At 34.6% G+C, this 26387-nt stretch overlaps 1 protein-coding gene across 1 annotated transcript in view; it reads left to right on the forward strand.

Annotated features, from left to right (window-relative positions):
• The window catches only part of NEGR1 (neuronal growth regulator 1), a 914014-nt gene that overhangs the window by 378276 nt on the left and 509351 nt on the right, over positions 1 to 26387 (forward strand). Inside the window, exon 2 of the mRNA XM_060142536.1 lies at positions 14482 to 14714. Coding sequence (XP_059998519.1) covers positions 14482 to 14714 — 233 coding nt within the window. The remainder of the gene's footprint in view (positions 1 to 14481; positions 14715 to 26387) is intronic.

Genomic DNA, 26387 nt, shown 5'->3' on the forward strand with positions numbered 1-26387 from the left:
ATTTCAATTCCTCATATTATTTAAAATACATTTTTTTAAAGCACCAACTATGTAACAGACATTGTGCTCATTACTGGTCATCATAGTGAATAAGTCAACAAGGGTCCTTTACAGTTTAGCAGGGGTGATACAATTAAGCAAGGGATTTTGCAGTGCAGGGTAATAAAGCAAGGTAGTTAACATGCTGGGGGAAATGCAAGCTTTAGGAAAGGTCCATTAAAGCTGTCTAGGGGCTTGGAGCAGAGATTTCACAGAGGGCTTTCCAAAGAAATGACATCTAAGGTGAGGTATTTAGGTCTTGTCACCTGGAACATTTCAGTTAATCTTCCCAAAATAGCTACTTTAAGTACATATTACTATCCTCATTTTAAAGAATCAAATGTGAAGGCTTAGAAAAATTAAGTAGTGCCCAAATTCCTAGGGCTAGTTAGTGTCAATAAGAATTGTGATTCAACTCCATGTTGTTCTGAATTCAAGGTAAAACTATCTTGGAGAAACCATATCAGTATTTTTCCCAGATTTCAATTCATCTGTTTTTAGAGAACATTATAATGATGGTTTCTTTTTTTACTCTTCAAGTTTGCTTTTTATAGTGACTCAAGGAAGTAGTGACAAATATCACAGAATTCTGACCTTGGGAGATGATTCAGTCACGAGATAGGAAAATATGCAGCAGTCTAGTAAGGAGAGATCCAGTCAGAAAGTCATGGCTGAAATTTCAGCTTTTCCTAAATCACAGTGGAATTTTACATCCCTCAGAGGCACATGCTTTCCTGAGTCAGCCAGACACTGAGCTATGACAGGTCCAGCTGTCCACTAGATGCTACTACTGGATGGATCCTCTAGCAAGAGAAGCATTAATATTTAGAGAGATTCTGGTACTTTCTGTAAGAAAGAGCTCAGATGAAATTAATATAAATTATATGTTGGTTACATATTCAGATTTTGCCATTGTTTACTATTCTTGTAATTATAAGTATTCATTTTTACTTCTTGTGCATTTTTACACTGAATGTGTCTCTCCTCCCTTCTCTCACAACACACACACACAACTCTTGAAGCACACACATACCTCTTGAAGCAACAAAGGTTTAACAATAATGAAAGAATTGATCACAGAGAAAAGTACATTTTAGATTTCTGGAAAAGAAAAGAAACCCAAAAGACTACCAACACGTATATTTAAAATACACAGGTATTAGCTAAAAATTTTCAAGTGTATTTTAATATTGAGTAAACAAAAAAAGAATAATTAAACTCTGGACATTTAGCAAAATTAAGATATTATTATCAGCATTTTTAAAAGGCTAGCTAAATATTTTTAATTTACTGATGAATAGATGATTATCATGCAGTCTGGCTCAGATTTCCAGCAACATTAACATACACTTTAAACATACACTTGAAATAGAAGGAATTCAAACTTTTTAAGCAATTATTCAACAAGCCCATGTTGTTCATGAAGAATGTCTTTGGGACAGTACAGGCAATATGAAAACTAATATTCTAATAATTCTCACATAGATTCAGTTGTCTATATTCCCTACCCCTAGGTAATAGAAGCTGAAGGTTGAAAAGGAGAAAAAATAGAGGCAAATAATGCTGATAGCTTTAAATAAAGAGTTAAATAGCTTAACAGTAGAAAAAGATACAAAACACTGCATTTCAGATATCAAAAATTTTCCAACTGTGGTATAAATGCCCTAAAGATATATGATGACTTTCAAAGGCCTGTGCAGGAACAGATAATTTTTAAAAATTTCTTGACATACATTTTCATACGTTTTCTTTCCTAAAATTGACCTGCTTGAGAGTGTAGGTCTGTGGTTGAATTGCTTCCAGTTCCTACCTCTTACTTTTACACTCATCTTTCACTAAATCTCTCAAACATACAGAATCATAGCATGGAGCATAGTCCAAAGTGTAAAACCCACAGGAAATGAAACAAAGAGACTATATAAAATGTTGGTGTTCTCTAGGCCCATCCATGTTGCTGCAAATGGCATTATTTCATTCTTTTTATGGCTGAGTAATATTCCATTGTATATATGCATGTACCACTTCTCTACCCATTCCACTGTCAATGGACATTTAGGTTGCTTCCATGTCTTGGTTATTGTAAATAGTGCTGAAGTGAACATTGGGGTGCATGTCTCTTTTTGAATTAGAGTTTTCTCCAGATATATGCCCAGGGGAAGGATTGCTGGATGATTAGGTAACTCTGTTTTTAGTTTTCCAAGGAACCTCCATACTGTTCTCCATAGTGGCTGCACCAATTTACATTCCCACCAACAGTGTAAGAGGGTTCCACATGGATATTTGTTGTAAGGTCACTCCTAACCCAGAAATAGCCTAGCTCTAGGAACAATTCACTCTCTCCTTGGCCATAAGATATCTCATTGTCCTTGGAAAAAAATGCAAATTCTCATATAATGGGCCATAAAGCCTTACATGATCTGATCCTTGCATTTTTTTTTTTTATCTTGAGAGAGAAGAATAGAGCTAGAAGAATCAGACTCCCTGACTTCAGACACTACTACAAAGCTACAGTAATCAAAACAGTATGGTACTGGCACAAAGCCAGACTTATAGATTAATGGAGTAGGATAGAAAGATAAACCCAGAAATAAACCCACACACTTATGGTCAATTAATCTACAACAAAGGAGGCAAGAATATACAATAGAGAAAAGACAGTCTCTTCAATAAGTGGTGCTGGGAAAACTGGAAAGCTATGTGTGAAATAATGAAATTAGAAGTTTCTCTAACACCATACACAAAAAATAAACTTGAAATGTATTAAAGACTTAAATGTAAGACTGGATACTATAAAACTCTTAGAGGAAAACATAGGCAGAACACTCTTTGACATAAATCTTAGCAATATCTTTTTGGATCCACCTCCTAGAGTAATGAAAATAAAAACAAAAATAAACAAATGGGACCTAATGCAACTCAAAAGCTTCTGCAGAGCAAAGGAAACCATAAACAAAATGAAAATACAACCTACAGATTGGGAGAATATATTTGCAAGTGATGCAACTGACAATGGATTAATCTCCAAAATATACAAATGGCTCATGCAGCTCAATATCAAAAAACAAACAACCCAATCCAAAAATGGGCAGAAGACCTAAATAGACATTTCTCCAAAGAAGACATACAGATGGCCAACAAACACATGAAAAGATGCTCAACACCACTAATTATTAGAGAAATGCAAATCAAAACTACAATGAGGTATCACCTCACACCAGAGGTCAGAAAGGCCATCATCAAAAAATCTACAAACAGTAAATGCTGGAGAGGGTGTGGAGGAAAGGGAAGCTTCTTACACTGTTGGTGGGAATGTAAATTGGTACAGCAACTATGAAGAACAGTATGGAGGTTCCTTAAAAAAATAAAAATAGAGTTACCACATATCCACTCCTGAGCATATATCTGGATAAAACCATAATTCAAAAAGATATATGCACCCCAATGTTCATTGCAGCAGTATTTACAATAACTAAGATATGGAAGCAAGCTAAATGTCCATCCACAGTGGAATGGATAAAGAAGATGTGGTACATATATACGATGGAATATTACTCTTTGGCCATAAAGAAGAATGAAATAATGCCATTTACAGCAATATGGATGGGCCTAGAGATTGTCATACTAAGTGAATTAAGTCAGACAGGGAAAGACAAATATCGTATGATATCACTTATATGTGGAATACAAAAAGATGATACTGATGAACTTGCTTACAAAGCAGAAACAGACTCAGACTTTGAAAACAAACTTACGGTTACCAAAGTGGGAAGGTGTGTGTGGAGGGAATGAATTAGGAGTTTGGGACTGACATATACACACTACTATATATGGGATATATGGTCAACAAGGACCTACTATATAGCACAGGGAACTCCACTCAATATTCTGTAATAACATATATAGGAAGAGAATCTAAAAATGAATGGATATATGTGTAACTGAATCACTTTGCTGTACACCTGAAACTAACACAACATTGTAAATAACTATACTCCAATATAAAATAAAGATTAACTTAAAAAATAAAATAAAATATTGGTGTTGATTTTGATATAACGAATAATTCTAGAGTCTGCTAAATTCTACTGCAATTTAGGCAGTTTCAAATTTTCTTTCAACACATCTACATGAACATCTACATGAAGGTATAATAGAGTTATAAAAGATATTGGGAATGTTTTTGATGATAGATTACTGTAATCATATCATTCTGACGGAGTTAAAAAATTGAGTGGTGTTGCTATAACAGGATTCTTTCTATCATAGTTTGATTTAAGAAAACAAGGTTCCGTAGAATTGATTCTAAACTCTATTTCATGTGAGCAGATAGCATCCTTATTTGCACAAGAAGGTTTTTGCATGTGTCTAGTCTAGGTAAAGCCACCTCATTAAGACATCCATTATTATCTATGTAAAGCAATAAAAAAGTTCAATATTTATCAAAATGTATGATATATATGATTTAATCAGTTGTATACTATTAATGATTGTAAAAAATAAATTACTCCATAATATTTTTTATACTTAGATCCTTCCAGTCATAAGAATTTTTATACTCAATTTACATATTTAATTTTACTGCAGAGAAGATAAGGTATCAAAAGATTTTAATTTTTAAAAAATTTAGATTAGAATCAAATTATATAGCACAAATGGAATGAAAATATGAGTTTGAGGAGAAAGAGCAACAATTAGCATTTTTTTAAAAAACAGATCTTGTTCATCTTTTAAAAAAAATGACTGATAGTGAATATCAAATCACTATGTTATTTAGATTTTCTTGGATGCATTTAAAAGTGAGAATTAACACATTTAAAAGTGAGGATTAACAGTTTTATCTTAAAATATCCATGTTTATAGTAATCAGAAATTATAATTTTTGCAAAGACCTTAGCTTACAGAAAAAATTTTAGGGCTTCCCTGGTGGCGCAGTGGTTGAGAGTCCGCCTGCTGATGCAGGGGACACGGGTTCGTGCCCTGGTCCGGTCCGGGAAGATGCCACATGCCGCGGAGCGGCTGGGCCCGTGAGCCATGGCCGCTGAGCCTGCGCGTCCGGAGCCTGTGCTCTGCAACAGGAGAGGCCACAACAGTGAGATGCCCAAGTACCGCCAAAAAAAAAAAAAAAAAAATTAGGTGACAATTTAAAAACATGCAATAGTTTACATAGAACCTATTAGTTTCTATTTAGTTTATATAGAAAATCATTTTATGGACCATAAAAGCAAAAAGAAAACAATTGCTCACCTTAACTTCATCTCGCTGAGTTTGGGAAGATCACTGTGCTCATGCAATCTGCAAATAGAGATTCATAATCATGTCCTAGAGTTATGAGGAAAATTAACTCATAAAACCTTAAAATAATTACAAAGTATTTTCATGTATATTTTTTCCTTATAACTTTATAAATCTATCTGCCATGCAGAGTCTCATTTAATCTTATACCAAAATAGGAATTAGTACAAGTGGTGCTATCTCCATTTTGCAAATACGTGAGTAAGGCTTTAATAGAGTTACTTTAATTGAGTCCAGTTACTTGCCCAAAACAATTGCTAGTAAACCAGGGACTTGGTATCTAAACTTAAGTTTTGAGTGTCAATATAACTTAAAAAAAAGGCAGTAACACTGAAACTCTCTTTTTCTTAACATGCTCTGCCTATAAGAGAAGGAAGTACAATTAAAAAAAATATTTTCTGGAAGTTCAAGGAAGGTAAAATAGGAGAAGTACTTTAAGGTATGACATTCATTTATCTGCAAAATTATTTCTTGTGAACCAGCCCTGGGATATGGCAATGTAGATAAATAACACTTTGCTCTATCAAGGCAGGCCCTATGAATGTCTTATTTTTCCTCCTTCAAATTATATTTTATAGCACAAAGGGATTTTGGTCATTGATGATGGTGGTAGTTTGTTTTGTTTTAAATATCAAGTTAACCATAGGAAGGTGGATTGAAAATAATTATCCTTAATTACGTACTTACGGTGTATCTGGCTCCATCCTGAGCACATTTAACAAACAAATCCTCATTACAATCTTATCAAATAAATAATATTACTAATCCCATTTTACAGGTGAGAAAACTAAGGTAAATTAATTTGCCCCAGGTTCCACTGCTAGTGCACAAGAAAGGTAACATTTGAACTCCAATATTAACTATAATTGATCACTACATTATGCTGCTTCTCGAGGACAAATAATTTGTCCCTGTGATCTAACAAAAACTTAAATATGACAGTATTTTTAACTTTTAGCATATTTTGAGAAAATATAATCAGTTTAAATTTGTTTGCAGGAAGCAGATGAGAAAAAAACTACATTTTTTTTTCCCTCTGGGATACGTTCCCTAATTTGTATTTTAAGGCATATCTCATATTGAAATATGGCTTAATTTTCTCAAGAGAGGACAGGTAAATATGGATTAATGGCTACTTTAGTTAATGATCACAAGGCTGGTTTTAATTAATTGTGCTATGTAGCCATTCTTTATTCATAAAGTAAAATTTGTGCTCAGAATACCTTTTATTAGAAAAAAGACAAGAAGAAAAATCCATCTGTGACCAGTAGAAAGTTTAAAGGTCAACATTAAGCAGAGAGAGAAAGAGGAAATAATTATTTTTGTTTTTTAAATATCTGTATTTACTGATGCTGTAAAGTGGCATATACTTAATTAATTTGACAAAATAGTTGAGTTTAGAACATTTCTGTATAGCCATTTGCTGTTTCTTATTTTATCATCTGTATTTATATGAAAATAGAATACTTTCTAAATGATTTAAACACAAAGATGTTTACTGGAAGGAAGTAGGTGTTTGATGGAACGGAGTAGAATTGCTGATATTGTTTTTGGTACAGGATTCCATGTGGTTTTTTCCCTTGTTTTAAGAGTGAGGTGTCTGTATCTAGCTCCATCCCTAAGAAGATGGGATAAAGAGGCTTGCCTGGAGCCTAGAGCATTATCTCTTCACTTCTCTGGACCTGGCTGCATTCTCCTTCTCTGATATTGCTGTTTAAACACCTCCTGCATGCATTCTGAATGTAGTGTTCATTCCCTTTATAGCTCCTGAGGTGAAAGTCCAACTTCTCCAGGAAGCATCTGCCAGGGAGATAGCACTGCAGACAGAATTCTCCCCACAGCGGTTCAGAGGCCCTGCCAGTTAACAAAAATCTTGAAGCCCTTACAGATCCAAATATCTCACATTTAAGTCCATGTGGGAGAAAGCAAGTGGTTTAGTTGAATTTAAAAAGTAGAAATACAAAGAAATTTCCAGTTTAATTCCTGAGTAAGGCCATTTGAACAGAGCTAGTCTTAAACTAACTTTTCAAATATGTAACTCCTCTTCCTTTTTACATTCTCTGCCTCATTTATCCATCCTGAATTCATGCATGCACCATTTTTAATGTAGAGATAATAAGACCTACCTACCTCTCAAAATGCTTTTGTGAGTGTTAAATGAGATCATATATGGAAGTATTTTCCATACCACTTAACCCATAGTCAGCATTCAGCAAATGGAATTTCTTATTATTATCAAGACAAGACGATCATAATTAGACTTTAGTAATAGGCCAAAAATGTCAGTACGTTGCACAAAGACTTTCCTACTTTCTTTAGTCAATATATAGGCTTTCTTTCACTCTATCCATGCCTATTTTACTTAATAAATGTTAATTCATATGTTGAGTGATTTACAAATAATGTATTGAAACACCCTAAAAGTAAAAATTTCTTGGCATTGCCTCTTCTAAACATGGTCAGACAGGCTAAAGTGGAAGCTTGACTTAAATGAGACAATGAAAAGAAAAAGATAAAGCAATTTGTAGTATTATAGAAAAGCATGGTTTGATTATCAGTTAAAATGAGTGATTTCAATGTCTGGAATTTAGAGATTAATCCCAAACCAAATTTTGATTATTTCTTAGGCATTTAATATGTTGGGTTTTATATACGTATATATACACATACATGTATATATGTATATATATACATATTATATATATATGTTTTAAAAAATACAGACACTATAAATTTTGCATTAAAATAAGACTTAAAGGTATGAATTAATACCATTGCCTGATCACATTAAAGTTCACTTCTTTCATTAATTAGGTATAGAATGTATGAAAAAGCAATAAAAATTTTTTTTAAAAGCTTTATTATTTTCAGTGTTCTTTTCTCTGTTTTACAATATCAAAAATACGTATGTTTGAGAATTTGCTGTTATAATTACATAGTAGCTCATAACTTTCAATCTCTTATCCAAGACATTTTTAATATAGCTTTATTATTACAAAGATGTACTAGAGTAAAATGTATAGAAAATCAATTTCTTTCTCTTACAAAATAAGAAATCAACGTTATTTGGGTTTTTTTGTTTGCTTTTTCTGTTTTTTTTTTGTGTGTGTGTGCTACCATGTAAAAAGTAAAATGTGCTGGGCTTCCCTGGTGGTGCAGTAGTTGAGAATCTGCCTGCCAATGCAGGGGACATGGGTTCGAGCCCTGGTCTGGGAAGATCCCACATACCGCAGAGCAACTGGGCCCGTGAGCCACAATTACTGAGCCTGCACGTCTGGAGCCTGTGCTACTCAACAAGAGAGGTTGCGATAGAGAGAGGCCCACGTACTGCGGTGAAGAGTGGCCCCCGCTTGCCACAACTAGAGAAAGCCCTTGCACAGAAACGAAGACCCAACACAGCCATAAATTAATAAATTAATAAATTAAAAAAAAAAGTAAAATGTGCCCAACATGGCATATTTCCCATTCTAAAAATAAATGTACATGTGTCATTAATATTACTTACATACTTATGCCTGGAGGTTTAATGAAGTTATGTCATAATAAGGTTATTATGATGCATTACAAATTTCAATAAGCAAGTCATAAGTTACATAACCTCTTTGTACCTCACTTCCTTTGCTGTAAAATCAGCAAAATGATAACGTGACGGTACCTATCACAAAGGGTTGTTGTGAAGATTGAATGAGAAATAGATATCATGTGCTTAGAACAGTATCTGGCAGATAGTAATGTTATATATATTATTATCTACAAAATAGTATTGAACTGTTACCTGCAGAAGTGCATTTCTCACTTAGAAATCTCTTTAAATATGTTTTGAAATATAATTTTCACCATCTATAAGGGTGAGTGCTTCATTAAATAAGTTCATTAGACAAATTGATGATTCTTTGAAAATCCACAATTTGAAATCCAAATTATGGATTTCCCTTGACAAAGTCATGCACGCCCTACACTTGCCAAAATAGAAAGATAATAGGAAGCATTTCACCCATAATATTATATATAAATATATTATTGTCTAGTAAATACTACATGTTATGTAATATACATGTATACATGTATGTTTATAATTATCTGTATCCATATTCATATCTATACCCATATCAATATCTATTATATTATCCAAGGAATAACTGGCATGAAAGACATTAAGAAGAGAACAACCTTAAAAACAAAGGCAAGTGGGTGAGGAGATAGAATTTGTTCTGTTCTATTTAATCTCTACTTTACTTTTCTTACCTCATATTGGCCTTGAAACCAGGATATCAAAGCTCTCTTTGTATGCAGAATTAGCATGGAGGTTGTAGGATGTTCTGAATTTTTTAATTTTTTCTGTGTGCTTTTGAAGGTTCTTCTGTCAAATTTAGAACTTTGTGATATGATGAAAAGACAGCTGTGAAGGTAGCTGGCCAATCCCGTCATAGGTAGATCATTTTCACATGGTTTAGCTTTGATTCCAAGGGAAATTGTACTTTTCTTCTCTTATTAGTTAGTACCTTTAATAGGGGCTTTCATTAATCAACACGTCTTGAGAAAAGCTGGTCTTTCTCCATCGAGCGGAATAAATCCTGCTGTGTGGGGTACTGGTAATGGCGCTAAGGCTTATGTTTTTGGAATGTGTTACAGGGAACTTAGAGATATGAAAGGAAAAAATCATTCTTCAGCAGCCACAGACTTAATTTCTTAATCGAGTTTAAAAAATAATAAATAACCAAATACGCTAATTTCCACTAAGCTCTCTGATGTCCACCTTTCAGATTTAATCAACACAGGAGATAGTGTCAGAGAGAGAGTCTGTTAGAATTACTCCAACATCATTTTTTTCAACTAGCACCTCACCAAGCGGGACTTTATACCCTCAAAATAAGGACCTACCTGATACGTACAAATGTCATTTATAAAGGAGCTCCTTAAAAGATTTCAGAAGCAGCAGTGCCAGTCTTATTAGAAAAGCATTAACTATCTTAAGCCTGGGTTTAAATAAATAACAATCTTGAACAAAATGAAGTATTAAAGCTATTTTCTATACATTTTCCAACAACCAGATGTTTGGAACTATGTTATACAACATCCAGATGATTGAAAATTTAAGTGTTTGTCATGATATTTGTCTTGGTGTTAGCACAGCTTATGCTGAGGAGTATATTTTTGGAACTGCTTCAGTCATCTCCCTATAAAGTAGGTTGTCTAGAAGATTTTTTTAAGTGGGGGGGAAAAACTTTCAAAAAAAGCTGTGCCATACTCAAAGGATATATTCATTATTCAACATTTTATTCAGATTATTTCATTATCTAGACTTCAAAGGGATCCTAACATCACTAGCTGTTAAAACGTTCTATTTGGAAGTCCAGAGATGAAAAATGATCCATGTTTTTGACCCGAGAACTATTGCTTCATCCTACTCTCATCAGTGATCTGATCATCTTTGCTTTACCAACCTCTCTCTCACACATTAATTTCTCCATCCTAAACAGGAGAACCCCTCACCTTTGCTACTGTGTAACTTTGCTACTGTGTAATATATTATTCAGACCTCTTGGGGAGGAGAGTTCCAGGCAGAAGAAGCAGTAAGAAATGCCAACTTCCTGGGGCAAGAGCAAGTGTGATTTGTTGGAAGCACAGCTGGAGGCCCAGAGTCTAGAGCAGAGTAAATGGGAAAGAGTGGGAACTGACAAGGTCAGAGAAGCATCAAGGGGCCAGATTACATAGGACGATTGGTCACTGTAGGGATTAAGAATTTTTCTTATGAGTGAAATAGGAAGGCTTAGAGTTGTCGATGATCTGATTTAAACTCTACAGTTCATTCTGTTTATTGTGGGGAGAACAAGGTCAAGGGGAGAACAAGGTCAAGGGCAGAAGCCAGAGACCCTCAGACAATTATAATAATCCATTATAACAACAATTTAATTACTGTATTTTCACTTCCTGTTCTTTATGATGGTTAGTCATGAATATAATTTATCATCCTTGCTAAATTATAAATTCTGTGTGGGCAAGGATTCCAACAGATTATATCTTTACACATTAGTGTTCTTCAACTAAAAAAAAAGTTTGATACCCAAAGAGTACAAGATGAAATTCTCACCACTTCTGTCCTTTTCCCACCCTCCCGCTCCCCTCTATCATACCCTAAATACTTTCCTTCTTCCCAGAATTTCTTCTTAATACAGCATACACATATCTAGCAGTACCTCTTTGTGTACATGAAAAAAACAAAAACAAAACCAAAAACAAACTAGGGGGGAAGTGGAGAACAAAGAGGAGGTAGATAGATAGGAGACAAAGTCCTTTTTCTCAAGGAATCGTATGTGTATATGCCTATTTCATATATTTTACATAATCATCTTATAGTTGAGCTTAAAACTACATATAGTATGTATAAGTATCTTATGTTTTTATAAAAATAGAAAGTCATTCCTAGGCCTTGCTATTCACAATTTGTAAAATTCCATATATGGTAATTTGAGTTATTTAGGTTCTACTTCAGTAGTGTAATCTGAGAATTGCTCTACAGAAGTCCAAGGAAATAATACCCCAATTTTCTTTTTTTCCCTGAGTCTCTTTCAAGGGTCTTCCTAATGTATGTCTTGAAAAGCTTTGGGTTGGGACCAATAATAATTATGGAAGATAGTTATCCAAGCCGAGGAGACACAAAGAGCACCCCCCCCTTTTTTTTTCATTTTTCTTAGTGAAGAAGTTAGAATCTCTTCTTCTGTGAAGGTCCCTGGCATGCCAGAACAGAGGAATAGTGCTTATGCTAAGATTACGAGTTAGAACCCAGATCAGGTCTATGAAAGCTCTAGTATCTAAATACTAGTTACTCGCTGTGGTCTTCCTGATACCGCCCCCCCAAATAAAGGTAAAGCTGCTGCTGTCTCTAGGGAAAGGGAAATGCCAGGCAGAGTGTTCTAAATCAGACTTTCATGGTAAAATATCCATTAATGATTAATTTTCTGCTTCCTTTAGAATAGGACAGGTTAAGCAGTTGGTCACATTCAATAAATAAGAAATTACTTGCAGTAATGTCTGCAACATTCTAATCATCTTCCCATTTCTGAAAACTATTTTAAAAGTCTTTGATCTGCATTACGGTGAAAATGACATTGAATGTGGAAATAGAAGGCTTGATTATGAATTCAACTTTGCCATCCACTAACAGTGTGGCTTGGGCAAGTCATTTAACCACAAAATTCTATTTATATTCTAAGGATGAATTGAGCATAGCAATCTATACCTCACAGGGTTGTTATGAGCACCAGATAGGAAAAAGTGTGAAGGCCACAAATGCAGAGGTCACACAATAAACATTTGATGAACCCAGATATTAAATACAGACAGCGGAATTATCATAATCCTAGTAGTGGTATTTCAGTGTTCTATGCTATACCAGTACACATGTGATCTTGTGAAATGGGAACTATGTCCCCTGTATCTTCTTTCTGCATGTTATTAAGAATGACAATATACTATAATTGTTTAATTATGTCATTAAAGTGGGTTTTATTTTCTTCATTAAATACATCAGGAAAAGCTTTTCAATTAACAATGACCTTTATGACTTCTACTAGTTTGTATTCTGTAGATGCTGAAGCTGACTGCAAATTAGATTCTGCAATGTACCTTGTTCCTTATTTTTTCACCCACTGATTAGTTTGATACAGTTGGCAGCAGCCTACCCTGTTGCTTTCAGCTTGCAATTTTGTAGCAATCTCAAAACACTGTGTTCAATCCCCCAAGGTGTTCTGCAGAAATGCTGTCAAACTATTTCGATGTATGTGTATTTTCATTCTGTAGTTGTGCTTTGTACTCATTTAAGAGAACCAGTCTTTAATTTGTATCAGAACGTTTTCAGGTTGAAACTTAGAATGCCAGTCCTCAGCAAAATCACTGATATATGACCACAGCCTTCTGTTCTAAATCTTGATATGACTGACTCCTATTAGATACAAAGCTATATTTTTAAATTTTGTTATAGAATACAACTCTGAATAAATGGCTTCAAATTTGGCCTTAAAATCTAATAGTAGTCATCATGCTTGCTATTATCATCTAGCTCTAGTTTACCTTTCCAATTTTGTCTCTCATCCCTCCTATCTTATATCCCATGCTTCTCTGTACTTCTTTAAAATGCCTGGCTGTCTCTCTCACCTTTCCCGGGAGTTATCTGCATATAGCACCTCTGTCTAGAACACCACATCTTCCACTCTTCTTCTCTTTATCTCAGGCATTTTTCTATTCTAGAAAGCCTTTTTCTGTACTCACAACAACCTTTCTAAGTCAAGTAACCCTCGTTTGTCTCTCATGTACCTTGTGCCTGATTTCATAAAAATATTCTTCTTTCTGTACAGTATTAATTGGTTGGCTTAATTAGATTGTCCTCCTTAGTAGACTAAAAGTTTTGGAGAGCAAAGGCAATACCCTTTGAATCCATGAATAGCAGATGCTCCATACGTGTTTTTGTTGGATAAATGAATGCTTTCTGGAAAAACTATTGGTCAGTTTATTGAAAAGACAGCAAGAATTTGCTACTAAAAGTATTATATTAGGCTTGCTACATTTAATTACAACAGCAATATTATCAGTGAAATGCAGTTCATAGTTTCAGTGTACGGGTCTACTGCTCTGCAAATGCAGGTAATTTTAAGAATAAACATGTATATGGTGCCATTCTGTGCTTTATGTATCTGGCACATTATATTCAGAATTGGATTGCGTTAAACCAAGCTAGCTCATGAACCTATTCTACTTCTTATAATTTCAAAGAAAGAAATGTGTTTTAATGTTGAAATTGTTATTTGAACTAATTTAACCTTATTTAAATTTACTTGTCATCCAGACAGAATAAAAAAGGATTTTGACTGGCTTTGAATTAAAATACACACACACACACACACACACACACACACACACACACACACACACACTTAAAAAACAAAACTAAACCAAACTGTAGGAAGATATTGTTTCATATTTGCTTTGGGAATGAAAAATGTACCAGTGTGTTCATGTCTCCTGTGTTTATAGCTGATATTTGCATTTGATGCAGTGCCATAATTCAGCATATGGAAATACACTCAGAACAAAGATAATATTGTCTCTCATTTTCATTTTGATTAATAATGTTCTGTCTCTGGTAATTTGTAGGTGTTATTTGGAAGATGGAGCTTCAAAGGGTGCCTGGCTGAACCGGTCAAGTATTATTTTTGCGGGAGGTGATAAGTGGTCAGTGGATCCTCGAGTTTCAATTTCAACATTGAATAAAAGGGACTACAGCCTCCAGATACAGAATGTAGATGTGACAGACGATGGCCCATACACATGTTCTGTTCAGACTCAACATACACCAAGAACAATGCAGGTGCATCTAACTGTGCAAGGTACGCATTTCCATGTCTGCTACGCTTAGAAATGTTCAATATTTAGATATCAAAATGACTGAGAGGTAGCTGACAATGTTGAAAGATATGTTGTCATTGTCTTCAGGGATTTATGTTCCTAGATTCCATTAAGTATAATGGCTTTTATAGGCATACAAATCCCCACTTACTGAGATCAAAAATTATCCATTAACATCACATTATGATTATTTTGTATATGATCCATTTTGTATCTTCCTATGAGTCACCCCTTCAATAAATCTTTGAGAACCCATGGTTGGTACATTAAAATAAATTTTTGATAGCCTATGATGGCTACATTAAAATATTAGAACTTCTTGAAATATGAATAACAACTCTTTAAAAGTAATCCTCAAGCTTTCCAACACTCTGTCTCAATTCAGCTTCTATTTACTTTGATTCAAGTCACAATGAAAAGAAGCAGCCTTCTAGAATTACTTTATTTAAATATAGAATAATTGAAAAAATATGGTTCACAATGCTTTATACTTTGATTTACTTTCAGTAGATCATAAATCATGCTAGCTAACTTACAATCTCCAAATATAAACAGAATCATCCAATTATTTTACTTTTCTTGCATACTAAAATATAAGAGCATGTTTATCCTCAACACAAATACGTTTCAAGGAAAATATAATTATAATGCTAGTAGAATAGAAAATGTGTATTTTTGCCCTTTTGCATTATATCCTCATGCTTTATAGATAAACCATGTGTTGGTTGCATAGAAATAGTATATTGTGGAACTCAAAATGACATTGCAGCATTTCTAAGTAAAATTAATAACAAATTATATGATAATGTAGTGCCAGCAAATGCATGTTTTATTCCTATCAGGAAAGCTGAATTTGCAAGTTAGTTGTATTATTTCTGAGTTTACCCTTCAAAAATCAACAGTAAATATTAATTTAGGTACATGGTTTACATTCAGAAAAGATTGTTATTCTACAACTTTATTAATTGAGCTTTATTTCCTCACATAAAGGTAAAACTGAATTCAAACAAAGCTTCAATTATTAGTAAATAGTTTAACTTTGTGATAATGATTAAACTTATTAAACAATTAACTTTAAGAAGGAAAGTATAAATTGAAGAGTAAGGCAGTGAATTTCCTCAGTGGTTTTCCTTATTACAAATCATTGAAGACTTTGGTGATTTTCCTTATTTAAAAGCATATAAGAAAATAATAAAGTTTTCATAAAAGTCCATCTTCATTCAAAGATTATCCAGAGATTCCAGAGGGCAGTTTATCCAGCTTCAAAAAATGACATGAGATTACAAGACACAAACACATTTCTTCAGTTATCCAAGCCTAATTCTGTTCTCTTGTTTAGTTCAGTGCCTTTTGACTTGAGTTTCTAGTTCAAACACTGCAAAAAAATTTTATTACATGAGGAAAAGTACACTTTTATGGTAATATATTTGAGTCACTTGAGATAAAGACATTTTGCTTCTTATATGTTTAAACAATATACTTCTGAACACTAAAAATATCCCTCTTTCCTTTTTTCTATTCTCTCTTATTCTCTGTTAGGCCCATATTTTTTAACCAGACCCCAAATACATATATATATATATATATATATATATATATATATATATATATATATACATATATATATATATATATGCCCTGTTAATGAAAATGTTAATTTCCATAGAATTTCTTCATAACTTTATATTACATAGGTTGTTTAATACTGTACACAGTTTTAAAACTGTTACATGCCTTACTTTGGCACTCATTTTTGCTGGCCAGTATAAACTTTTGGGTACCATTTTAGGAAGAACATTTTACAAATGCACTTACTGAATTTTTTATCAGTATAATATTTTGTTCCTCTAGAAAAATATAATTTGTGTTACTGTTTTGATGTGTGTGGTTGGGTCAAATTAAAAGCTAATAATTTTACAGTACTTATGAACATAATTACTTATTAGAAGTTGATTGACATGTGGGCATTTTTCCATTTACATTAATAAAGTTCAGGGGACAAATTAATAGGCTTGTCAGTCAATTCAAGAACTAAATAAATATCTTAAAAAAGTCAAACCCTACTTAAGCTACATTTCCTCTCAATGAACAAAAATAAACTGATGTGCACATGTCTTCAGTCTCTAAATTTGTTAGGTTGTCTGATACTCAGGAGTATTTGGATAATTTTGAAATATATGTTCATTGCCTAATAATTTGTCAAGCCTTGATTCAACAAGATAAAGAAATTTAGCAAGTGAGAGAAAGCTATTTATTAATCAATGACATTATCAATCAATAATGTCAAACACACATTGGCTGGTAAAAACAAAGCTCATCTTTAATTGTTGAAACTATGTACTCAAGGGAGCTATTTTTAAAAAGTCATTTTAGAAAGGGGATAATCAAAAGGATATCTTGCCCACACAGACTTTGCGCATGGGAAATTTGTTTATGTTATTGATTTCTCGGAGCTATTAATATCAATAAATGGAATAATTGGGGAGAAAAGACACTGGAGTAGGAGTTGGAAAACCTGGATTCCAATCCTGAATTTTCCCTCACGAAATGGGTAATTCTCAAGCCTCTCTAAACTTTAGTTTCCTCATTTGAAGGACGAGGATTCAGATCAGAAAATCTTAAGGTCTGTTCTAGTCAAAAGCAAAAAGATAAATGACAGGGGGAAAAAAGTCCACTGTGACTGTTTGCTTTTGATTTGAAAGGGAAAAAGTTTTTTAAGTTAAAACATGAAAAAAAATTTCATAACACTTGTACTGAGAACCATGCAAACTAATTTTTACACAGTAGCGCCTTCTAGTATTTATTCTGCAAGTGTGCTTTATTTATCTCCATGTTTTTCTTTCACCAACTGAGCTGAACAATGTATGTACTCACAAATTTGAAGAATGTGGTGAATTGGAGTTTTGCTTCAAGGGGGTGGAAACTGGCTGATAGATTTAGTAAGAAAATAAATTTTTCATCACCTGTATATAGCGCTGTTAAATCAAGTTACCTAATTGTCCAGTGTTTCAAATCATGTGTTATAGCATTTACTAAGAGTATCCTTCTTGTTCATGAGTATAAAAATGTATGCAGCTTGAATACTTGTTATGAAGGGAGATCTCTATTACAATACTGTTTTGAAATGAAACATAAAATGTAAATTCTTTCCATTCAAAAATATAACACAATGGTTTCTACTTTAAGTCCATGTCTAGAGTCTAAGTTGTATGCAGCACAAAATAGACACCCCAAAATATTGTATAATAACTGAATATACATACAACAGCCTCAGCCAACATCTCGACTGCAGCCTTGTGAGACTGAATAGTTAAGATGTGCCAGGACAGAAACTGAAATAATAAGTGTATGTTGTTTTAAGATACACACACATGCACGCGCACACACACACACATACACATACACATACACAAACACATTCACACACACACAATATATGGAACGTTTATCATTCAACTCATGCCCTTTCAGGGAGATATACTCTAGGTTTTCTCTAGGCAGGATAGAAGGAGGGATGACTAGCACATAAGCCTATGAGCAAAATAATTTCTCAAGGGTGGTTTAACTTGCTGAGTGTGTCCTAATTTCCTCAGGGTATTTTACTTACCTAAAATATTTGTGATAGACGGGATGCTATGCTTCCCTTTTCAAGGATGGGCTTGTGTTCCTAGCTGCTGTGAGTGCCATCAGCAGACAGCATATAGTGGTCAGCCCTTTCAAAGTTAGCCTCAGCTGTAGAGAGGCAAAGCCTAGTTCTGCCTAGAGCAACAACGTCTGATGACTGATTAAAGCCGGGAGTATAAAAGCCTCTCCCTTCCAGCCTGAGGAGGATAACTCTGATGGGCTATTTTGGCTTGAGAGCAGCTGAAGCTATTGAACAGCATCCACTACAGCTCAACTTCTTGCTCTGTTCAATCCTACCTTCTTCTTTTTCCTTCTCCAGCTATTTATCACAAGACTATTCCCTAATAAATATCCTAATTTTACATTCCATCTCCTTTCAACTCAAAGATCCGTAACTATGACCATGTTAGATCCTTGCCTCTGGCTTAGTCATCGTTTAGAGAAAATCTTCTGTAAAGTGGAAAGACAACACATTCAAATACCATTCATTATTAACATTGTTTTACATTGGTTGGGAATTTAAAGTGGCTTATACCAAAGTATTTAGTACACCAAGGCAATTAGGAGAAATCAGAAGCAAAAGATAAGGTAAGAAGAATAGGATGCAGTCAGATGTAATAGATTATTACATTTTTAAATGTAATATATAATGTATTAAATGTATAAAATTTTTGCCATGATTTCTATATATTTTTAGAGTTTGGTAAAAATTTTAGTTCTGAGATTTCTAGCACCCAACACAGAAAGAGAAACAAGAGCAGTTATTCATTCCATGGCCCTGAAGGTTAAAACTTCTATTTCTTAGTGCTCTGGTCCTGTTACTCAGGGAAATAATTTGACCGTGAGTCATCTCAGAATATCATTGTGAACTGTAAGGAATATTTCAACAGTAACTGTATGGCATGCACAGAGCTCATTCATAGGATTGTTCTTTATAACACCTCTCAACGTAACCCGAAGTGCAGGGAAGTATAAAAATTTTTTTAATCTAAAAATAAATTTAACAAGATGCTAATTCAATAACAGTGACATTGCTTTTTGATTATTCCTTAATCTATGAGTAAATTTTAGAGCCTATCCTTCCTGAGTCAAACTTTCACAAATATTATTTCTCTCAGTGGGTCTTTGAATAGGAATTCAGGTACAGATAGTTCAAAATTATACTTACCAATGAGTATCTGGAGAGCAATTATTCTATGTGGCCACAAGTTTAGAGCCATATTCTTTAAAGACCAGCATATCTTAATCAAATGCTAACATCCTTTTTATGAATATTAAAGCCCACACAAGGAACACACTGGCAGAGAAAGACACCACACTTCTGTTCCAAGTTGAGCTGGCTGGCAATAACGCAGCATCACAGGACATGGGCCCGCCTTCCTCAAAAGACCCAAAGGGGAGAAAAGCTATAATGGTCAAAAAAGTATGGTAAAATACCACATCCATTAGAAAACTCAAGTCATTGTTCTTCAACAGTAAATACTTCAAACTTTTCAAAAAGCTACAAAAGGAAACCAAAGAAAAATATTAGCACTAAGAAAAGTTTAACAGAGCCCATAGATGTCAAAATAGGTAATGTCTGAATGCAATAATGGTTTAGGACAAAGCCCTCAGACTGGCTCCCACTCTGTTTTATTCAATCTCTATTTATACCTGTGGGGGAGATTAAGATTTTATATAGGAACCCCAATTTTGGACCTACTTTAAAACACAAAGAAGTGATAAAGACCCACAGCATATATTCTTAATATTTTTAGTTGGGAAACAAATAATAAACCACCCAAAATAAAAATGGTTCCTTAACATAATTATGTTTCATTATCCCAGCCAAAGAACTTTTAGCTTTAAGGGATGTAACTTCATAGCATACTTATCAATAGTTATAAAACATATTACATTAAAAATTATTATTTTAATTGACATATAATTGACATATAACATTATGTTAGTTTTAGGAATGCAACATAATGATTCCATATTTGTATATATTGTAAATGATCGCCGCAGTAAGTCTAGTCAGCATCGGTTGCCATACATAGTTACAAATTTTCTTTTTTCTTGTGAGAAAAATTTTAAGATCTACTCTCTTAGCAACTTTCAAATAGGCAATCCAGTATTATTAACTGTAATCACTGTTGATTTGCAACCTTGGGAGTTCCTCTGGTGAAATCCCAAACTGTGTCACTGTACACAGAGGGCGAGGAGAGACCTAAGAAAGAGGCAGACCATTTCAGATTGGTAGGTGGCAGGTTTAAGAAACAAGGAAGCTTATATATGAGGCTTGTCTTGGCTGATCGCAAGACAAGTAGACCTCCAAACCGACCCGCTAGAATCTTAAAAGTTTATATATAGAGGCCTTAACAGGGTTCAGTCATGTATTCAGTTCAGATGGTCCTAACAACACATTGCACTCTCAAGGCTGCATCATTGAAACGGCTCCTAGGGTGGAAACGGTGGGCAGAACATACAGGATGGGGGGAGGGGAAGAGGAGCCTCAGATTGCCTGAGTCCAGCCCAAGGGTCAACCTGTTGTCATGTCCTTTCCATGACCTCGTCCAACAGGCACCATGCGGTACATTATATCCCCATGACTTATTTACTTTAAGCTGGAAGTTTATACTTTTTTTTTTTTTTTTTTTTTTGCGGTATGCGGGCCTCTCACTGCTGTGGCCTCTCCCGTTGCGGAGCACAGGCTCCGGACGTGCAGGTTCAGCAGCCATGGCTCACGGGCCCAGCCACTCCGCGGCATGTGGGATCCTCCCGGACCGGGCCACGAACCCATGTCCCCTGCATCAGCAGGCGGACCCTCAACCACTGCGCCACCAGGGAAGCCCGGAAGTTTACACTTTTTAATCCCTTCACCTATTTTACCTTTCTTCTCTCCCAGCCACCAATCTGTTCTCTGAATTTATGAGCTCACTTTTGTTGTTGTTGTTTTTAGGGGAAAAAACATCACCAAAAATGAACTTAGTTTTTGTACAGGATCCATCTCTCTATTTCATTAACTTGATAACAGAGATAAATTTCTAAGATCACCTTATATATGATGATTAAATATATATTATCTGCTTATAAGAAAATATTAATCCTTTACTCTTAAAATTAGGTAACAAGTGATATCAAATCATTGAAATCAAAGTTACGTGGGTAGGGGTGTACATACTCTTTGTCATTCCCTCTTCAGGGAATTCCTACCTATTCTACCATAAATCATTTTTTGCTTACCCCAATTCACATTATGGAAAAGATCCTGTGGGTGGCAACATTCACTGAGTCTGTGCAGACTAATCAGTACCTGAATATAACAATCACTGGTTCAAAGACCAGTTAAGTAGGAGAAATGATATAAATAAGGTTGTATTAGTTCTTGCAGATTCTTCCCACAGTGATGTACTAGTAACAGTGGAAACTTACCTAACCTCCCCCCCCCCCATTTTTCTATTTATGTTGGTCTGAAATATACAGACTTGTACATTTGTAAGTTAGGAAGAAAATAATTTATAAGCTTTTTGGAGCATATCCCTCATTAGTTAATAGGACTGTCATTGTATTCCCCAGATAGTTTATCCAATGGAAACATTTAATCTGTTAATATATATGAGATAATAGTATTGACATCCAGAAAGATAATGGTTTGGTATCTAAACAGTTTAGAAAAATTATGCCTAATTTGTGAAATTTGGAAAAAATAAATCCTTCAGGTGTCATTTGTGATCTAGACTTCAGCAAAATTATTCACTCAAACATACCTTCACAGAAAAACTCAGGTCCACTCATCTGAACTTAATATGAGCTAGGCCTTTTTAGGCAGTAAAATAATGCCTAAACCTTTAAAATTAATGTATTTTTCAGGTGGAGTATTTCATTTTTCATTTCAGATGTTCCAGTCTGACTAGAAATGCTATAGTTACATGGCACTGCATATCAGGCCAGCTTCTTGGAAAGCATTACCTCACTTTTATTTGTGCGTGTATTGACATTGATTAGGTTATTGGTGTAGCTATTAGGGTTCATAAGAAATAAAGTTAATTGAACTAATTTTTAGTGAACTTCTCTTTTGAATATTGGTACTTCTTACAGAATGAATATTTTCTTCTCTTCTAAATATTCTTTTTCTTTTTTTTCTTTTATAGTCTTTAGAAAAGATTACTGGCCATTACTTTTCTGCAATTGAGATAAAAGCATTAGCAGAAAGAGAAGGTAGATTTCATTAAATAGTATTTTTCTTTGAAAAAGATTTTCTCTGTTAAGTGTAGTAATCATATATTCCTAACCAAAACTTAGTATATGAAGTTATATATATATATATATTGTTTAATACAAGAGATGTATTAAAACAGTATTGTAGATCAAAACTGTGCAAAATCCAAAATACTGCCTACTGTACACAGAGGGGATTAATAAGTTGGTGATATTTTCTTATCAACTTTCAATATGCTGCCCTTTGTGAATGAGAGAGAGATGGGAAAGTGCAAGAAAAAATAATATTTATAGAAATTGCATACTGTTGAATTCCATCTGAACCACCCATTTTTCCTACAGAAGGAATTTCGTGAAAGCTACTGCTGAATTTTGTGAATTGGTAACAACAAGAGGAACAGTGTTAAAATTTGAATAAGCATCTTTTTTACTAGTGAATTGTGCCAGCAAGGAAGGTTGTACTTCAGTACATCTGTTCTACACATGACTTGGATCATTTTTTGAGGGGTAGCAGAAGAGGGACAAGGAAATCTCAAAACGTTGTATAATTTGTGGTCAGTGTTGCTGAGGAGCAATTCTGCTTTCCTTTGTCCTTCTCATAAAGGTTTAAGTTTTGAATCATATTGGCAAATATTAAGTAAAAGGATACCTGAGAATGGGATGTATAAGAAGAGGAACAATATTTATTGCTCATTTTGAGACTGAGTAAATCAGTATTTCTGGTTTGGGTAACATAGTGTTAAAAATGCAATTTGAAAGTATTTTAAAATAGTTAACCCTTTAAGCAAGATATGCTGCCCTTTAAAAGTCCCTTCAATGATTGATGTGTATTCATTCTGGTTCTTGAAGCACATAGTTTGATAAGTATCTCAAGGCTCAGACTGATCATATTTTTATTTTCTTGGTAATTCTGTTTTGGATTTGTGTGTTGTATTTCAGAACAGTTATATTTGTTGCCTATCTTAGAGTATCTTTATTTTTTCCTAAAAAAAAACAAAGAAAACAACTGTGTAAGTAATGCCTGTCAAATCCCAGTGCAATGTACACCATCAGTATGAAAATCTCTCTATAAATAAAAGATTACCAAGCTTTAGCTGGTCCACTTATTTTGAGAAACCTTGCAAATAAAATCAAGTCTGGTGAAATAATTTGTCTTCTCCTAGGAAATCATTACAATAGGATTTGATCTATGAAATGATTTTACTGTTTTCTTCTCCAAATTATGTGTACAATTACTACCAAGACAATTAGGATTTTGCCATTTTCATTAACTAAATTCTGAATGATATACCCCTTGTACCCTTTATGTAGGATAAAGATAAAATTTAGCAGAGGAGAAAATTTGAATCTGCTAATGATATTGTTTATCTTATGATTTGTAGCAGAACAATAAGAATTAATTATGTTTAGTGCCAAGAGGAAAATGGGCACAATTAAGACTGGTGACAAAGTTCAGTCTGCAGAATCAGAGTCACTCTATGTCCAGACACCTCTATGCCCCATACCACTTCCCTCCCATTCCTTCAGCATTCCTTTAGTGATCTAGTAAGAGCAGTAGAGTGACACAGGAAAGGTGGATCGTGCACCTGCACTAAGCTGTCAGAGCTTGCTAACCCACATTAGTAGGTTTGAATCTAGACCAATGTTCTTAAACATTTTGTGTTCATTAACCTATTTGAAGATCTGATGAAACCTGCAGACCTGGTCTATAGAAAGTATATATACCCTCTACATTTTACAAACTTCTTTATGTGATCAGAATGCTCATGGACCCCCTAAATTTATCCATGGACTCTAATTAGAACCTCAGTTTACTCCTTGAGGGTGCGGACTGGGTCTTAATCCCTTTTGGCTCCCAAACATCCAAGACAGTGCCTGACAAATATTAGGGACTCAATAGAGACTTATTGGTTGTACATGTGTATGTACTTCTTTCTCCCTGGCTTCATGCCAATCACTTTGCTTAAGCTGTGACTTAATGTATTGATGCTATCTTTAGGGCATAACACCAAGAATGCTGACATACAGGAAAAATTTTAAATTAAAAGGATTAGTTAGGCATTCATGACTTAGGTTGCTTATTTTTATTCCAGGTCATAGCACCCTTATCCTCTGCTAATCCCCATGTTTTCACAAATGCAGAATAGTGATTACATATTGTAGTGAAAAAATAATAAATGGGATACCAGCATTTTACAAAAAAAATATACTTTCTCCTAGCAATGTTATTTTGAGAATAAAAATAATACTTTATATGGGACAGAGTTACTACAAAGATTATAGGCAAGGGTTCCTAATGCCAAACCCAGGTAAGGGGCTAACATTTTAAAAGGGCCAAGAATAACACAATTAGAATTTCCTCTCAGGTATTCCACTTATTCTTTCAGATATTTATTTGAGCAAGTGGGTGTGAGGATGTGTTTTAAAACGGTATGTTGAAGACTTGAGAGAAGAGAGATTTCAGAGCTATTTGTCAGTGCAAAGTTAACACATGTATATTGTTTTCATCTACTTAGGACCCTACCTTGTAAAAGGTAGTCTGTTTTAAAAAGACATCTAGGGGGCTTCCCTGGTGGCGCAGTGGTTGAGAGTCTGCCTGCCGATGCAGGGGACACGGGTTCATGCCCCGGTCCGCGAAGATCCCACATGCCGCAGAGCGGCTGGGCCCGTGAGCCATGGACGCTGAGCCTGCGCATCCGGAGCCTGTGCTCCACAACAGGAAAGGCCGGCCACAACAGTGAGAGGACCGCGTACTGAAAGACATCTAGTTAACTCAGTTTAATTTTTTAAAAATGCTTGTGCAGTTCCACTTTAATTCAATACCCCACTTTAATTTAATACCTACTACGTACAAATAACTTTGCTAAAAATTGCACATGTATTCTTCCTTGTGGTAAGCAAAATAGTGGTCCCCAAAGATGACCATGTCTCAAAGGGGAATTAAGATTGCAAATCAGCTGACCTTAAAATAAGGACATTATTTTGGATTATCCAGATGGGTCCAATGAAATCACGAAAGTGCTTAAAAGTGAAAGAGTGAGGCAGAAGAAGAGAATCAAAGGGAGACATGACTGTGGAAGTGGATCACAGTGATGGAATGTGAGAAGTACTCAAGCCACCACTGCTGGCTTTAAAGATAGAGGAAGAGGATCATGAGTAAGGGAATATGAGGACCCTCTAGAAGCTGGAAAAGTTAAGGAAGTGGATTATCCACTAGAGACTCCAGAAGAAAACACAGCTCTGCCAACACCTCAATTTTCACTAAGAGACACTTATTTTGGACATCTAACCTATAGAATTATAAGATAAATTTGTGTTGTTTTAAGCCATTCTTTGTGGTAATTTGTTATGGCAGCAAATAGGAAACTAATACACACATGCGCGCGCGCACACACACACACACACACACTCTCTCTCTCTCTCTCTCAAAAATATAAAATACTTTCATACCTATCTAGAACAGGGTAGAACAGAGTTTCCAACCTTGCACTATTGACATTTTGGATCATATGAGTGTGTGTGTGTGTGTGTGTATGAGGTGGAGGGAAAGAAAATTTCTGTATATTGTGAAATATTTAAGAGCATCCCCAGCTACTATATATTGAATATTTGTGACCCCCCCCCAAATTCATATATTGAAACCTAATGCCCAAAGTTATGATATTAGGACATGGGGCCTTGGGGAAGTGCTTAGGTCACAAGGATGGAGCCCTCAAGAATGGAATTAGTGTTCGTATGAGAGAGATCCCAAAGAGAAGATCCCTCCCCCTTTCTACCATGTGAGGTGACAGTGAAGAGACAGCCATCTAAGAAATGAGCTCTCACCAGAC

Source organism: Lagenorhynchus albirostris, chromosome 2 (genome assembly GCF_949774975.1).
Source record: "Lagenorhynchus albirostris chromosome 2, mLagAlb1.1, whole genome shotgun sequence".
NCBI classification, from domain to species: domain Eukaryota; kingdom Metazoa; phylum Chordata; class Mammalia; order Artiodactyla; family Delphinidae; genus Lagenorhynchus; species Lagenorhynchus albirostris.